This window comes from Wolffia australiana, chromosome 7, assembly GCF_029677425.1.
Source record: "Wolffia australiana isolate 7733 chromosome 7, ASM2967742v1".
NCBI lineage: Eukaryota > Viridiplantae > Streptophyta > Magnoliopsida > Alismatales > Araceae > Wolffia > Wolffia australiana.
In genome coordinates, this window is record NC_135841.1 from 55,157 (window position 1) to 71,224 (window position 16,068).

Sequence of the window (16,068 nt, forward strand, 5' to 3'; positions counted from 1 at the left end):
CCTGTGGGTGAAGAAAGGGGTCGATAAGTGCACACATATCCCCACTACCAGCATTCAGCCAGGCAAGGGTAAGGAGGTACAAGCACCTGCTAGTACCTCCAATACCTTTGCGCCCTTGGATCTCGAGAGCCCTGTGGGAGACTGTATGGAGGTTGGTCAGAGTCAAACGAGTATCCCTAGCACTTTCAGACATACACCCACCCATCCCTCACAAGTTCCCCATTCCTCATCGTCCCCCTGTATCACATCCTCTCGTCCCTCACCAGTCCACCGGCCTCCACCTCCATCGCCCCACCTTACTCCCCTCCATCCTCACCACCTCACTCCTCCACACCTCGCTCCCTTCCACCTCGCCCATCCTCTCTTCCTTCCCCCGAGCCACCCACCCCTCGCTCGCCACCCATCCCCACCTCTAGCCTTCCGCCCCACCCTAGCCACCCTCCCCCCCCCCCGATACACTCACCTCCTTGCCTGACCTCCATCCATCACATTTTCCTTTTGAGCAAGGGGACTGTCTGACTAATCATCAAGCCCTCCTCACTAGCTCTGAGGATACATGTGGGGATACTGGCGGCCGCGCTCCTATAGACGATGAGGACGATGACGTCTCTATCTCCGAGGAGTCAGACTTGGACACCCCGCCTCTTCAAGTCATCACTCGGACACCCAACATACACATCGCATCTATAACACCCGATCGAGGGTGACCCACATGAGTCGATAGCCTTATGATTCCAAGTCTTGTTTGGAATTGTAGAGGGATCGGCAATCCTCTAACCAGTTACACCTCTTCTCCCTAATCAATAAGTACAAACTAGGAATAGTTGGACTTATTGAGCCGATGACTACATCGGATAGCTCCCATACCATTGCGAGGAAACTCGGAATGGATCGTGTTTATTGTCATCCCTCGAATAAGCTCTTGCTTTTTTGGAACCGAGATTATTCGTTGAAACTACTGGTCGAAGGGACCCAGTATGCCTCTTTTGACGTACTGTACTCCTCAAAGCCTTACATGCTTACCGTAGTCTATGCTTCACATAGACACCTCGTGCGAGAGGCCCTCTGGGAGGAACTCGCCTTACACATCCATACTCACTCACGACTTGGTGATCTCCCTTGGTTTCTAGCTGGGAACTTCAATTGCCTACGTGTAGTCAGAGAACTCCAGGGAGGCCGTCCCCCTAGGTCGCGATCTATGCAAGCGTTTAACAACTTTATACACCAGACATCACTTGTGGATCCTCCTACCATTGGACTTGGCGTAATGAGCATCAAGCAAATGCGCGTATGTACGAACGGATTGACCGGTGTTTCACAAATAGCATTGCACTGATGCAGTGCACCATCACGATAGAGATCCTATCAAGATATTACTTGGACCACTCACCGATCCTCCTTTTCCAAGACTCGAGTAATCGAGTCCGTCGGCCTCCATTCTGCTTCCAAGCCATGTGGTAAGAACACAACGACTTCCATCGTTTTGTTTGTAGCCATTGGCATGGAACGATCTCGATATCACCTGTGGAGAACTTCAGCTATTGACTAAGGATCCTCAAGTTCCACCTTAAATGATGGAATTGACATGTCTTCAAAGACGTACTTGCGCTGGCCGAAGCAATCAAGACCGAACCAGCTGCTATCGGGCGACAGTTGCAAGGGAATCGGACGGACGACGCAGGAGAGCGCTAGCTTCGGCTTAAGGAGTAGCTTGAGGATGCTATGCGGCGTTAGGAGATTTTTTATCTCAAGAAATTGCATGTCCAATGGCTGCGAGAAGGTGATAGAAACATGCATTTCTTTCATGCCTCAATTCGTCATAGAGCCCGCCCTAACTATACGACCCTATTAGAGACATATGGCCAGGACCCCGATTAGCTAGCAGGCGCAGGAGTGGAGTTCTATCGTTCCCTCCTCTCCTAAAAACCCACTGTTGTGTCCGAGGACCTTCTCGCCTCTATCCCTCACTTGGTGACCAACCAAGAAAGCGCCCTCATCACTGCCCTTTCTACTCGAGAAGAGATTAAGGATGTTGTCTTTTCCTTGGCTAGGAACAAGGCTCCGAGACCAGATGGATTCTCAAGGGAATTCTATACCACATGTTGGGATATCGTAGGCACAGATTTGGTGCTTGCTATCAAGGAGGTGTTCACGCGCAAAGTCTTCCCTCGAAGTCGGAAATCCACGTTTTTGGTGCTCATTCCAAAAGTGAACACTCCAACTACCTTCAGAGACTTTCGCCCCATTAGTCTTTGTAATGTATGCTACAAAGTTGCATCCAAAATCATTATAAATAGGCTAGGGAACTTCCTTGATCGACTTATCTCGCCTGAACAGTGTGGTTTTGTCAAGGGTCGATAGATCCATGACAATATCATGCTCGTTCACGAGCTAGCCCAGTCCTTAGACGCTCATATTCTGTGCTCAAATGTCATCATCAAACTGGATATGGAGAAGGCCTTTGATCGAGTCGAGTGGAATTTCCTCACCCAAGTGTTGAGTGGCTTTGGGTTCACCAGTGCGTTCATCGACCTCGTCGATGCCTGCATAAGAGAGAATCATTTCTCTCTCCTAATGGATGAAAACTCCACTGGCTTCTTCACGGCCACGAGAGGTCTACGGCAAGGTGATCCTATCTCACCTACCCTTTTTATATTGGAGGAGGTCTTCAGCTGACCGCTCACATGTGCGATTGACCATGGCCTCATCCAACCGTATTATATGAAAAGGGGTTGCCGATCCTCTCGCATTCTCTTTCTGCAGATGATACCATCCTCTTCCTTAATGGATCAAAAAAATCAATTAAGGAATTTATGAGCGTCCTTACAACATACGAGCAAGCCTTGGGCCAACTCGTCAATGCTTCAAAGAGTAGCTTTATAATTGGTCCTTCCACCACTATAAAGCGCTCTCAGATACTCCAGCATTATACCCGCTACTCACGACGATGCATTCGGTTCAACTATCTTGGATGGCCTATCTTTCTAGGACACTCTAAGCATCATTACTTTGATGCCTTGTTGGGTAAACTAAGAAAGAAACTAAAGGGATGGAAACTCCATTTCTTATCCCCTGGAGGACGTATCCAACTTATTCGACATGTCCTCATCAGTATCCCGCTTCACACCCTCGCGGTCCACTCACTGTCTCTTACAGTCCTCAGCTCAGTAGAACGACTATGTGCACGTTTCCTATGGTCCGGTCACCTAGAGGGAGATAGTCGCCATCATTGGGTTTGTTGGGCCAAAGCATGTCGGCCGACAGCCGAGGGGGGTCTAGGGATCAGACGCCTCACGGACGTCCAAGACATGCTTCAGAAGAAGCTTGTATGGCCTATGCGCACCACACAATCCCTATTGGGAAGTTTTATCTCTGCCAAGTATGGCAAATGGGCTCGACGAGAGATGGATATCCGAGGCCATCGGAGATGGCGAATATGGCAGTGACACTGGCTTGAGATCGCCAAGGTCACGCGCTGGCATATTAGTCGAGGTGAGATTAGCGCCTGGTTTGATACTTGGCACGCTGACGAGCCTTTCGCTAGCCATACCCACTTCGTACCACATAGAGTGAGGCTCATAGTGGCCCAACTGCTTATGGGCAACACGCAAACACCTATGGGAGCAGCATGGCCTCCCCTCCCCCATTCTATCCCAGGTCTTGAGTACTCCAATCGGGCCCAATCCCAATCGCGCCATTTGGACGCTCACACTCGATGGAGCGTACTCATGCAGTTCTTCCTGGGAGCATTTCCGTGAGAAAGCCCCCATCCAACACTGGGGACGCCGCATCTGGCATCCGGCGATCCTTACTCGTGTCTCGTTTTTCCTCTGGAGACTCTTACATCGTGGCCTCCCGACGGATGACCAACTGATCCGTCTTCGTCATTCTATCAGTTCCTGTTGCCATTGTTGTCCAGCATCCCCCCATACTGAAACTATGGAACATCTTTTCTTCCATAGTGAGACAGCCTCAGACTGTTAGTGACAAATTACACACCTTTGGCGTCCACACTCTCAAATCGACTAACCCTGTTAGAGTGTTTTGGCAAGCTCTTCCTCTCGCCAACATGCTCCAAACGAGCCTCATCCTACACATCACCATAGCTTACTTACTATGGGAGATATGGAAGGGGTGAAATTCTTCTCTTTTTGCAGGTATACCCATGCGAGCTGTGGATATCATGCGCCGAGTGAAGATGTGGATTAGACGCATCTATCATCTCATACCCCTCGTGCCTGCAGCTCACCACTTGCATGAGTCCTCCTCCGCTCCTGGGGCATTTCAGCGACCCCTGCCCCCATCCGTAGTCAGCTACGGGTCATCTATTGGCTCCCACAGCCAATCGGCATCCTTAAACTGAATGTGGATGGCGCGTCCAAAGGGAACCCGGGGCCCGCAGGGGGAGGTGGTATCCTCTGCGACCATACAAGGAGTATTCTTTTTGCTTTCTTCTCTTTCTATGGTGTACAAACTAACACAATAGCCGAAGCTACGACGATACGGGATGGTTTACTCCTCTGCGAAGAACAAAACCTTGATAATATCGTCGTAGAATTGGACTCACAAGTGTTAGTTGACATGCTTCGTGCAGGTACATGCTCCCAGTGGCGACTACATCGAATATGGTAGGCAATCATGCGGTGCCATCCTCGCACAACCAGCATTCGTCATCAACTGCGAGAAGGCAACAGACAGCAGATGCCCTCGCCAACCACGCGGTACACACACAAACCCCTTCTTCTCTTTTTCTTTCTTGGCAGGCACTCCCTACGACAGCTAGGGGCTGCTATCGCGTTGACCGTCTCGGCTTGCCCACCCTCCAAACGCGTTGCATACACTCCTCGGCAGCCTCGCGGGATTGGCGGATTGCGTGGAACACTCGACGGGGAAGAGCTCATCCTTTCGCCTACTCACGCTTGCGTGGTGGACGACGCCCACCTCGAATGGAGTCTCGCCATGCACTTCCTCCTTACCACTTATCGGAGGCGAGGACAACCTACTACTGCTCCATCATTGTCACTAAGGGGGCTTCGGTGAGACATCGACGCGAGCACTTCTCCGAGCACCTGCCAGGTATCACATATGTATCTTTTCCTTTCCTGCACATGGGCGTGGACGAGTGGGATCCCAGCGTAATTAAGATTGATAAACACTTCACTTTATAAATAAAATCCCCCCAGGTGGCGTCCAGGGCATGGATGGATCGGTCTACGAGCACAACCACAACGTTGGCAATACCAAGCACAGTGATTTTTGCCAATAAAAAAAACCCTAAACCCTAAACCCTAAACCCTAAACGCTAAACCCTAAACCCTAAACGCTAAACCCTAAACCCTAAACCCTAAACCATAAACCCTAATCCCTAAACCCTAAATCCTAAGCCCTAAACCTTATGAGTATCCTAGTGCACACCCTTGTGGTCCACTCATTCTCTCGCATAGTCCTCTGCTTAGTCGAATGACTATGCGCACGTTTCTCATGGTCCGGTCACCTCAATGGAGAGAGTCGTTATCATCGGGTTCCATGGGAGAAAGCATGTCGACCGACGGCCGAGGGGGGTTTAGGGATCAGACGCCTCCTAGACGTCCAAGACATTCTTCTGAAGAAGCTTGTATGGCGTATGGATACCACACATACCCTATGGTGATGTTTTGTTTCTACCAAGTATGGTGAGTGGGCCCGTCAAGAGATGGATATCCGGGGCCATTGGAGATGGCGGACATGGCAGATGCACTGGCACTAGGTAGCCCAGGTCACACGTTGGCAGGTTGGGCGAGGTGTGATTAGTGCCTAGTTTGACATTTGGCATGTGATCGAGCCTTTAACTTGCCATTCGCACTTTGTACCACATCGGCTATGACTCAAAGTGGCCCAGCTCCCCATGGGCAACACACAACACCTATGGGAGCAGCACGGCCTCCCTTTAGCTATAGTAACCCAAGTCTAGAGAATCCACTCGGACCACTCCCGACTATGCCATTTGGACGCTCACATTCGATGGAGCCTACTCTAGCAGATCTTGTTGGGAGCATTTCGATGTGAAATCCCCCATCCAGCACTTGGGTTGCCTCATCTAGCATTCAAAACTCTCCACACACATCTCCTTTTTCCTCTAGAGACTCCAACATCGTGGCCTCCCGACTGATGATCGAGTAATCCGTATAGGTCACTCTTTCAGTTCGTATTGCCACTGTCGTCCCGCATCACCATAGGTTGAGACTATGGAACAACTTTTCTTCCATAGGGAGGCAGCCCTATATTGTTGGCCTCAAAGCACAAACCACTAGTGCACACTCCATGATATTTCACTGACCCCGTCTGAGTGTTTTGGCAAGCTGTTTCTCCTGCCAACACGCTTCAAACAGAGCCCCATCCTACACATCACCATAGATTACTTACTATGGGACATATGGAAAGGGTGAAGTTCTTCTCGTTTTGCAAGGACTCCCATGTGCGCCGTGGATATCATGCGTCCTGTCAAGCTGTGGACTAGAGTCATTAACTAGACTGATAAAGGTTATTGGGCCACTAGAGTCATTAGCTAGACTTATACATTGGCCTAGAGGGTCACACGCAAATGGTCTTTTAGACGTTGGAAGATATACATAGTTTTGGGGGTTTTATAAAAACTAACCACTTAGTATAAATAGTGGAAGGCCATGAACGAAATTCACCTAGGCCAGAATTGTTCAGGGTGCTTCCCCTTCTTCTCTCTTCCCGCACCCCCTCCCCATGCCCGATGCAATTAGAATGGTGTAACGACGACGCTGGAGGTAGAATGCGACTTGTCATGGAGGAGGAGATTTGACATGTCGAGGATCTCGTGGATATGTCTAAAGGCTGCACACGTGAGCAGCTCAACTCGTCTCGCTCCAGGATCCAATAAATCAATTATACGATACGTGCAAAGGTACTTTGTTTCATGGTTTAAATGATGATGTTTGATTCCACAAAAGTCTTTCGCTGCGTGTCGTTTCAATTTTTTCATCTAGATCTAGGCATCTAGAACCCAACATTGATAATATTGGAGAAATGTATCTTGCCAAAAATCTAGTGTTTCATGCCAGAACTAAACTCATAGAATTTGATTTTCGTTTTGTCAGAGAACAAGTGGCATGAAAAAACATTCAAATCAAATGGAGCCAGGTCACGCCTCTAGAGCCTCCAACTCAAAGGATGCATGGAGATGGAGACACTTCCTTGAGAATTACAGTGCTCGGCTAGCCTTTAACGGCTTACCATGATGAATTCGGTTGATAAACTGACCCAATGGCGATGACTGGCAGATATTTTCCAGGAACATGACCACATCTAAATCCTGGATGGAAAAAAAGATTCTAAAATTTCTAGGTTCATAGATAAGATAATAGTAATAAACCCTCTTTTCAGACAAAAATGTACTAAAAAACATTGGATATGGATGGCTTCTCCTTGAAAAACCAAAAGGGTTCTTCTGCCTTAGAAATGGATATCACGTTGAGGAGATCATGTATGGAGACCATTTCTCCTTCCTTGACTGTCCTGATTTCCTCCCATAGCTAAAATTAATTTCTAAGTGAATAAATCAAATTCAAAATCATCCATAATGATGAGTTCATCACTACCGAACCATCCATCCATTCATCTCCATCCACACATCTATGAGCTATCCATCATCTATCTGTCCCTAGTCTATCCATCATCCTTCTGTCCCTAGTCTATCCACCATCCCCCGGACTATTCATTATCCTTCATCCATTCGTCCATCCATCCACGCACCAACCATTCAATATATTCATCCGTGATCCATCAACCATTCATCCCTCAATCATTAATCAATCCATCCTCCCATCATCAACCAATGCATTCATCAATCATCCAATCATGATTCTGTATATCCATCCATCCATGGTCCTTTCATCCACTGTCCATCCTCCCTTCATTTATCAATGCATCCCCTGAGTTGTAAATTCATCCAATCATCAACCATTTATCTGTCCATGATCCATACAGTCACCATTTATCCATTATTATCAATCAATATGCCATTATCCACCGATATATCCATCATTCATCCACCAATGGTCCCATTATCCATCCATCCATCCATCATTTATCAATTAAACCTTCTACATTCATATATCAATCCATGATCCAGCAATCCATCCTCTACTTAAAAATCATAAACATGCGTTTCCATTTGAAACTAAAAAGGCACTTACACCATTAAAAGAAAATAGGAAATGACATGAGAATTAAGAAATGATAGAATAGAGGAGTATTTTGAGGATGATATTCCTATGAATATTGTCCCTGTCCCCTCATCTTCGAGTTTACCACAGAATTGAATGGCCTTTTGATACAGTTTTCCAAGGGCACATATTGGTACATGGTTGAAGATTAAATTACCTGATCTGGGAAAACAATACAAACCGTAAGTTGGTTTCTTGAATCTTCAGCTTTTATTCTCTGCCGTCAAAAATTTAAACATGATTTCTCTTTTTACCTTTAAATGTTTACCATCATCAAAATCTAGATCCGAAAACATTATTCGGACAATGTTGATTTTCTTGATCTCTTATTTTGTAATATCTTATTAGCATTTCAGATTCTTCCACCTTAAAAATAAATTATGCGAATTTTCGCAGACACATAACAACATATTTTTATTCGCTTTTTTTTTTGGTTAAAATTCTTGAAAATCTTATATCTTGATTCCATGCATTTTTGGGTTTCAAGGCAAGCATTGTATCCCATTTATCTATTATGAAAACAAATTTACGGATGAAACATTTGGCCTTGTTTCCTAAAATTCAGGAATATGTTATTTCTTTATTCCATATAAATTTTCATTACTATTATCCCCTAGACAGAAATGAGACGGATTATCTAAGCACAGACTGAATTACAAACTTATTGTTTAGAACGTCTTATTCCAGCAGTGCACGTCCAATTTTTGCCCTCCCAATTCTTTTTATGATTCTAAATTATTATCAATTTTTGTCAAGACCATTCACACAATCTCTGCTCTTTATTTCATTTTCTGTCGACATTTTGGGTCGTCGACATCACCTAGATTGCCAAAGAGACTGTCCGAGGAGATACTGATACGGCCCTAACCCCAGAGAGAGGTATTGTTGTCATTTGTATTAATGATATTTTTCTATCAGAGAATAGCCATGGCTCTCCCTTCAGAAGGGTGAGCACTAAATTTTAGAAGCAGGAGATGCAATGGAAGAGCCGACTGGGCCTAATATCCAAACCCATTTTAATATGGGGCCAATTTTTGCCCACAAATACTGCATTAAATAATATCATAAATGGCTTTACCTTAAAAAACTAAGAAGAACCATATGTCTTTTTCCAGTGGGTGGAGGCCTCGTCCACAGATCGAAAAGACCATATATGCGACTTGGAACTCTCTCGTGATTCCAGAATTTCCTGTATAAAGATGATATAAAACAGAAATTCCATCATCAACCATCAAAGACGACATATATAAGCATGATACGGGACTGCCCCAGACATCCATGAAGAAGAGGAAGAAGCAGAAAAGAGACATCACACCGAGCTCCTCAGGCCACGTGTGAGGAGATAGTTGGGCACGACCCACCTATAAGTATAATGGGTACTGCGGCACTTTTGCTTGGGAGTCAGAGCTCAGGCCCGCCGGGAGATCCTCTTGCTGCCAGAGACGGACAAGGCCCATCTGGCTTGTCCTTTCTTCTACCTCCATTCCCTTCCCTATCGTTCGTTGATCTCTCCTCATTCCACAATACCGTGATCTCTCTCTCCAAATTCTTCGATTGTCTAGTGTTTTCTTGGAAGATTACTATTCTTGGAAAATCTTGAATTCAAGAAGGAGATCCAGGTCGTTTTCTATTCTTTCAGCAACTAATGTGACATCTCCCCCAGGGAAATCACATCCCATCACCAAAACCAAAGTACAAAATATCCAATCCAAAGTGCTCATAAAATACCTTTTAGGACTATGAAACCAACGCAGAAGAGCAAGACCCATGTGAATAGGCATCATCAAAAAAATTTCGACCTTTTAGGATACCGTTTTTCTAGTTATATAACCCCATCCGAGTGATTTCAAGGAGAAAGCCGAACGGATTGGATGTGAAAGTACTCGACAAAACACTAGATACAAAATTTCAAAATAGGGTTTTTTTATAATAGGGTTTTTTTATAAATATCAAGGTTTTACTGCAGGAGGCCTCAATATTAAAATTCCTGAGAATAGATCCAACAAAAAAGTAGATATGAAGAAAATATCAAGGTTAATTCCTGAGAATAGGGTTTTAAAATAGGGTTTTTTTATAAATATCAAGGTTTTACTGCAGGAGGCCTCAATATTAAAATTCCTGAGAATAGATCCAACAAAAAAGTAGATATGCAGAAAATAAACCATCCCCCATTCCCACGCGAGCTTCCAAACGATAACCATTTCATTATTGGTTCTTGACTAACCTGAACTTCAGAGGGTTTCTTTGTCTTCAGTTTCAAACAGTCAAAGAGAACATTCCATTTCTCGAAGCAGGTATCAAATTCTCCTCGTCTGTAGTATTGCTGCATCTGGTGGACTGGAGCTGTGAAGATAAAAAAAAAAAAGAGAAGATTGATCATATTGAATACATCGCATAGGAATTATTTTTTGAAAAAGGTATCAATAGAAATCATCCACAGGTTTTCTCACCAATTAATGGTGTATTATTGAATTTCGGAACTAGAATTCAGAGAAATCAATGGTAAATGCAACTGCCAAAAAGGCAAGTAGAAAAGGCCAAGCGAGCGAATCGGCCAAATTATCTGAAAGTCCTCGTCAAAAGCTTTAAATATGTGCCTTTGAGCCTCTAAATTTTTTGAAGCTATCTAGGATTGGATAGTGCGGTTTCTGATTTTTTTAAAAAAAATAGGCGGAGGAGATGGTGAGCAGGATTGTTCTGAATACTCTGCCATTAATTGGATACAGCTCGAATACTCCGCCAAAGAGACTTGTTTCGGATGAGAGGAACGTTTAACTCACAGTAGAGCACCATCCTAGCGCGTCGAAGAATTGCACGCAGGACAATTCCGATGAGGATTCAAATACTCGACCGGAAATTGTTTCCGAACAAAGATAAATTACTTGGCCGGGAAGAAGAGGAACTCACAGTAGCAGAACCCCAGCGCGTCGAAGAACTTGGTGCAGGATAATTTACCCGACGAGGGAGCGCCGACGACTTTGTCTCCCTTGTCCATCTCCGGCGATCTCCCCCCCCTCCGCCAAGCCTCTCCCCGTCCTCCACAACCTCTGTTTCCCCTTGTATATACGGAAAGTTCAAATTACGGTGGGTGAAATATATACCAGCGATCTGGTCAATCATCGAGACTCGAGACGGATAACGGTTCCTTATTCTCACTCGTCATCCGTTCTGACTCGGAACGGGAACGGGAACGGGAACGGGAAGAAAGCCTTGGTCGCTTAATCCCACCGGCCCGTTCCGTTCCTAGCGTTGTGTTCCGTCGTTCCGTTTTTGAGCATGTCGGCGAGCAAGGCGGAGGCGTTGATCGGACGGCCGAGCCGGCACTGGCCGCGCCGGAGAAGGGCATACGTGGCGGCATCGGGGACGAGGCCGGCCCCCCTCATGCGCAAGAAGACGCGCCCGGCCTTGAAGTCCTGCGCGTCGGCGTAGAGTCCCCGGATGAGCGCCGCGTAGAGGGCCTGGCGCGTGGCCGCGTGGCCCTCCTCCCCCAGCACCATCTCCACGGCCTGGCGGGTCTTGCCGAGCCTGCAGAGCCCGTCCACCACGGCGCAGAGCGTGGCGGCGGTCTCCGCCACGCCCGCCTCGCGCATCTCTCGGCGCACTCGCCGCGCCGCCGCCAGGTCCCCCCGCTTGAGGTACACGTCGAGGAGGGCGGTGTAGGCCACCGCGTCGGGGGCCGAACCGCGGGCGCGCATCTCGGCGAACACCCCCCGGGCCCGGCCCATGTCCCCGTTCTTGGCGTGCGCGTCCAGCAGGATGGTGAAGGTGGCCGCGTTGGGCTCGACGCCCCGCCCGGCCATCTCGGCCCAGGCGCGCTCCGCCGCGGGCACGTCGCCCCGCCGGCAGAGCTGGTGGATGACCGCGTTGTAGACGACGGCGGTGGGGGCGAGCCCGTGGAGCCGGCCCATGCAGCGGAACAGGCGCAGCCTCGTGGCGGGGGGTTCGCCGGCCGCGGCGAGGGCCTTGGCCATCGCCGCCATGGTCAGCTGGTTGGGGGCCGAGCCGCGGCGGACCATGCCCGCGTAGAGCTGCAGCGCTCGGCGGGCGCAGAGCCCGGCCATGAGCGAGTTGAGCGTGCCGAGACTTGGGAAAACCCAATTCTGCGCTTTCTCCTCCTCCTCCTCCTCCTCCTTCCTCCTCTCCGGCGCGCCATCGTCTGTCGCTGCGACCAGACCTTTTGTCGAGCGGGTGGCCCCCCGATCAAGCCCATGGACCGATCCTGTGGGCCGCATCGACCGTTGGGTGGCGCCGGAGAGGAGCCGCGCCGAGGCCATATTCTCTTCCAATGAAGAACAATTAGGACGATTTGTAATGTGGATTTCTCACAGCGTCATTCGCCAATTAAAAAACTCCACTGCGAGACGCTTTGATTCCCAGGGCTAGAAGATGTCGAGGCCTCGTGAAACTTTCGAGGTATTGTGGGATGATCAGATTTGAGCTGGACTATGAAACTACGAAGCTGTGTTGTGGAGCTACACGGAATATTAATGGCCAAATAATGCGCACCTATCATTCCAAATCGGATATGTACCATAAACATCGCTTGGCCAGCCCCACTCTGCCTTGAATGGATAGGATTTCCAGGCACTAAATCTCACCTCTTAAACCCAGTGCATTTCATTCACTCCCAGGTTAATTGGTATATTTTTGAAGTATAGAGAAAGATCATTGTAATTGGTAATTGCAACATCCACATCTTACCATGACCATAATTGGGAAACACATAATAATCCATGGAAACTTTTTTCCACATTATTGTAGTTGGTAAGTAATGGTAATTGGTTAATCTACATCTTGGCATGACCATATTTGGGTAGCACATCATTTCATGAATTTCATGCATTATAACTCTCTTCAATCCCAGGAATAATTGAAGAGAGTTATCTCCAGTCACCAACATTGGCATAAAAAAAGTAGGAATGGATAAATAACACATAAATCGAGGGCTATGCAGATCCTCGGACATATATGAAATGGAATAAAGATGGACCAAGCTACTTATGGATGTAACCACAACTAACATCACTACGGTCGGGCTATCGAACACGGGGTCAGAAGTGAATTACGAGTCGGACCAATTTGCGAATCGAGCTAGCTTCCCTTGCGTGGTTAACCTCTCATTCGTCTTCAGTGCTCTACGAACCGTGCGGGAGGTTTCCCATCACACGGCTCACCAACTTGATCTTCCACGGGAACCGTATGTCCAGAAAAACAGGTTCCGGCAAACTCGTTCTGATCTTGGACGCAGTACATTGGAATCCTGAAGCACCACCACAAACTCTACTACGCGTACGCTTGCGGTGCGGCAAGGCACCACCCTGTTGTGCTAGCAGCCAACTCCGGCGTGTCAGCTTAGATATCCTCATCAAGCCACAACCTTGATGTCTAGCTTCCCTTGTAGACGGTTCCTTTTCCCCCAGATCAATGATCTATTAGACGTCGTAGAGAGTTGAGAATTCTAATTTGTTTGAATTCCTGGAAGGGAAATGTTGTAGACGTATATAGAAATCTAATCTTTTTCAATGAAAACGACATAAGGAACTGTGGACAGTTTTTGAAAAAGGACAAGCATTTTAATACAGATCCAAATAAAAACAAATTAATGAAATTAAAATTGTTTCTTTGGCCCAATTATCGATTAGAAGATTTTGCTTGTATGAATCGGTATTGGTTTGATACCCATAATGGAATTCGTTTAAGTATGTCAAGAATACAGATGTATCCCCAATTCAGAATTTATTGATGGTATATTTTGTATACTATATAAAGATATAATATAGTGTAGTGTGTAGTGTGTGAGTGAGTGACATATTCCGAAGGTTCTGCAAGAATCTCACTCAAGAGTATGGCAGATGCCGTGCTTAGGCCCCTTCTTCCCTTCCTTAAAAAAAGAGTCCACCGTCTGCCTAACACAGTTTTGGTATGGGTATGGAAGCCTGCCCCCCTTAGGTGATTAACTACCGAAGCGAAGAAAAGTTTCTGAAGGAAGGGGTACTACGAGCCCTTTGTCCCAGATTCCCTTGCTGCTAGGAAATCTGTTCACCGGTTCCACCGACGTCACCCTTAGATAGAGTCATTCAGTCGATACAGAGGTGCGCTTAAAGTAGGGGGTGTGCTGTCCCTATTAGGCTGGGCCCTTCCCCATAAGGGCCGACGGAGGCATAAGCGCCCTCTTGCTACCCATATGCAAGGCGCCGTCTTAGCCTTCCCTGACCAGGATCGCTCCCACACCTGTAGTGTTCATTTTTATTGCAGAACCTCAACTGTGTATCAATCTAAAGGCAGGCGCTACTTTAGGAGCAACTGACGAGAGTGGTGATTCTGATTTACTAGGGACCTAATTTCGGGGGTTAGAAGCAAATAGTACGCGATGAGCTCGAGTATAAAATAATGATTGATTTATCATATCGGGGGGACGAATCTAGGGTTAATGCCAATTAAGAAGCTGGACTACTTTTTAAAACATATCTCTATATATAATTAAAAAAAAATTTGTAACAATTTTACTTTAAACTGAAAAAGTCAAAATTGTTAGAATCGGTAAGGTAAAAGTATTTCGATCTAAAGTGTATTACAGGAGAATGATTTTTTTGTATGGCGGACGAGTGAGTAACGCGTAAGAACCTGCCCTTGGGAGGGGAACAACAACTGGAAATGGTTGCTAATGCCCCGTAGGCTGAGGAGCAAAAGGAGGAATCCGCCCAAGGAGGGGCTTGCGTCTGATTAGCTAGTTGGTGAGGTAATAGCATACCAAGGCGATGATCAGTAGCTGGTCCGAGAGGATGATCAGCCACTCTGGGACTGAGACACGGCCCAGACTCCTACGGGAGGCAGCAGTGGGGAATTTTTCGCAATGGGCGAAAGCCTGACGGAGCAATGCCGCGTGGAGGTAGAAGGCCCACGGGTCCTGAACTTCTTTTCTTGGAGAAGAAGCAATGATGTTATCTGAGGAATAAGCATCGGCTAAGGACCCAAAAATTTGATATAATTTCAATACACAAAAAACACAGAAACCTGAATCATTTTATGCACTAGTAGGTATAGATATTAGTGATTATCTAGGAGAAGAATCTAGTCTATATGGAGAAAAAAATTTGGGTAGAAAATACTTTGATTGTAGAATTCTCCAATTTTGTTTTAGAAAAAATATCAATATTGATACCTGGACTAATATGCAAATTGGTACCAAGATCAATAAAAATACTAAAGCTGGAACTCATAATTATCCAAAAATTTATAATAAAGATATTTATCCTCTCACGATTCATCAAAAAACAAAACCACCCAATAAAAGAAAAAAACTTTTTGATTGGATGGGAATGAATAAAGAAAGGCTATATTGTCCCATATCAAATCTGGAATCTTGGTTATTCCCAGAATTTGGAATCTTGGTTATTTTTATGATGCATATAAGCTTAAACCATGGATTATACCAATCCAATTTCTTCTTTTAAACATTCATAGAAATACCAAAATTAGTCCAAATAAAAACATCAACGGAAATGATCTTAATCTACGATCTAATAAAAAAGAATATCTTGAATTAGAGAATCAGAACCAACAAGAAAAAAAACAGTGCTTGGTGGAGAAGAAGCGAACAAAGGTACACTCGCTTGCTGTCTTGTTCTTTGTCGCGGACTGGGATCGCTCGCCAGCTACGCACTATAGAATTAAGTTGGAGCAACACATTGTATGAGAACATATTACCCATCTTTGGGGACAAGGGGCGGAACGACCTCTCGATCTACTTACTGCTACGGGCTTGTCTAGGCGTTCCGTGTTGCTCAGATCTCCCCTACGCCTAGGACGTTTTCTGGGCCAAGAGCCATAGTTA

At 46.3% G+C, this 16,068-nt stretch overlaps 2 protein-coding genes and 1 pseudogene across 2 annotated transcripts in view; 1 reads left to right on the forward strand and 2 right to left on the reverse strand.

The window, feature by feature from the left end:
- Positions 1 to 9,209: 9,209 nt before the first annotated feature.
- On the reverse strand, positions 9,210 to 11,425 carry LOC144705706 (uncharacterized). Its single transcript, XM_078578481.1, has 3 exons — positions 11,142 to 11,425; positions 10,459 to 10,577; positions 9,210 to 9,423 (listed from the first exon to the last, which is right to left on the reverse strand). The coding sequence occupies exons 1-3, from the start codon at positions 11,227 to 11,229 to the stop codon at positions 9,322 to 9,324; spliced, it is 309 nt and encodes a 102-aa protein (XP_078434607.1). The 5' UTR covers positions 11,230 to 11,425; the 3' UTR covers positions 9,210 to 9,321.
- A 3,376-nt stretch (positions 11,426 to 14,801) lies between these two features.
- LOC144706221 (18S ribosomal RNA) lies at positions 14,802 to 15,111 on the forward strand (annotated as a pseudogene).
- The window catches only part of LOC144705382 (kinesin-like protein KIN-14R), a 28,233-nt gene continuing 27,126 nt past the window's right edge, over positions 14,962 to 16,068 (reverse strand). The window contains exon 4 of the mRNA XM_078578014.1: positions 14,962 to 15,197. Coding sequence (XP_078434140.1) covers positions 14,962 to 15,197 — 236 coding nt within the window. The remainder of the gene's footprint in view (positions 15,198 to 16,068) is intronic.

Bases quoted from the DNA above. Each gene is read 5' to 3' on its own strand.
- LOC144705706 (XM_078578481.1), bottom strand. From the start codon at position 11,229: ATGGACAAGGGAGACAAAGTCGTCGGCGCTCCCTCGTCGGGTAAATTA. The intron at 10,578-11,141 runs GTGAGTTCCTCT...TTATCTTCACAG, and splicing joins CGCGCTGGGGTTCTGCTACT to CTCCAGTCCACCAGATGCAG. The intron at 9,424-10,458 runs GTTAGTCAAGAA...ATCTTTATACAG, and splicing joins AGAAACCCTCTGAAGTTCAG to GAAATTCTGGAATCACGAGA.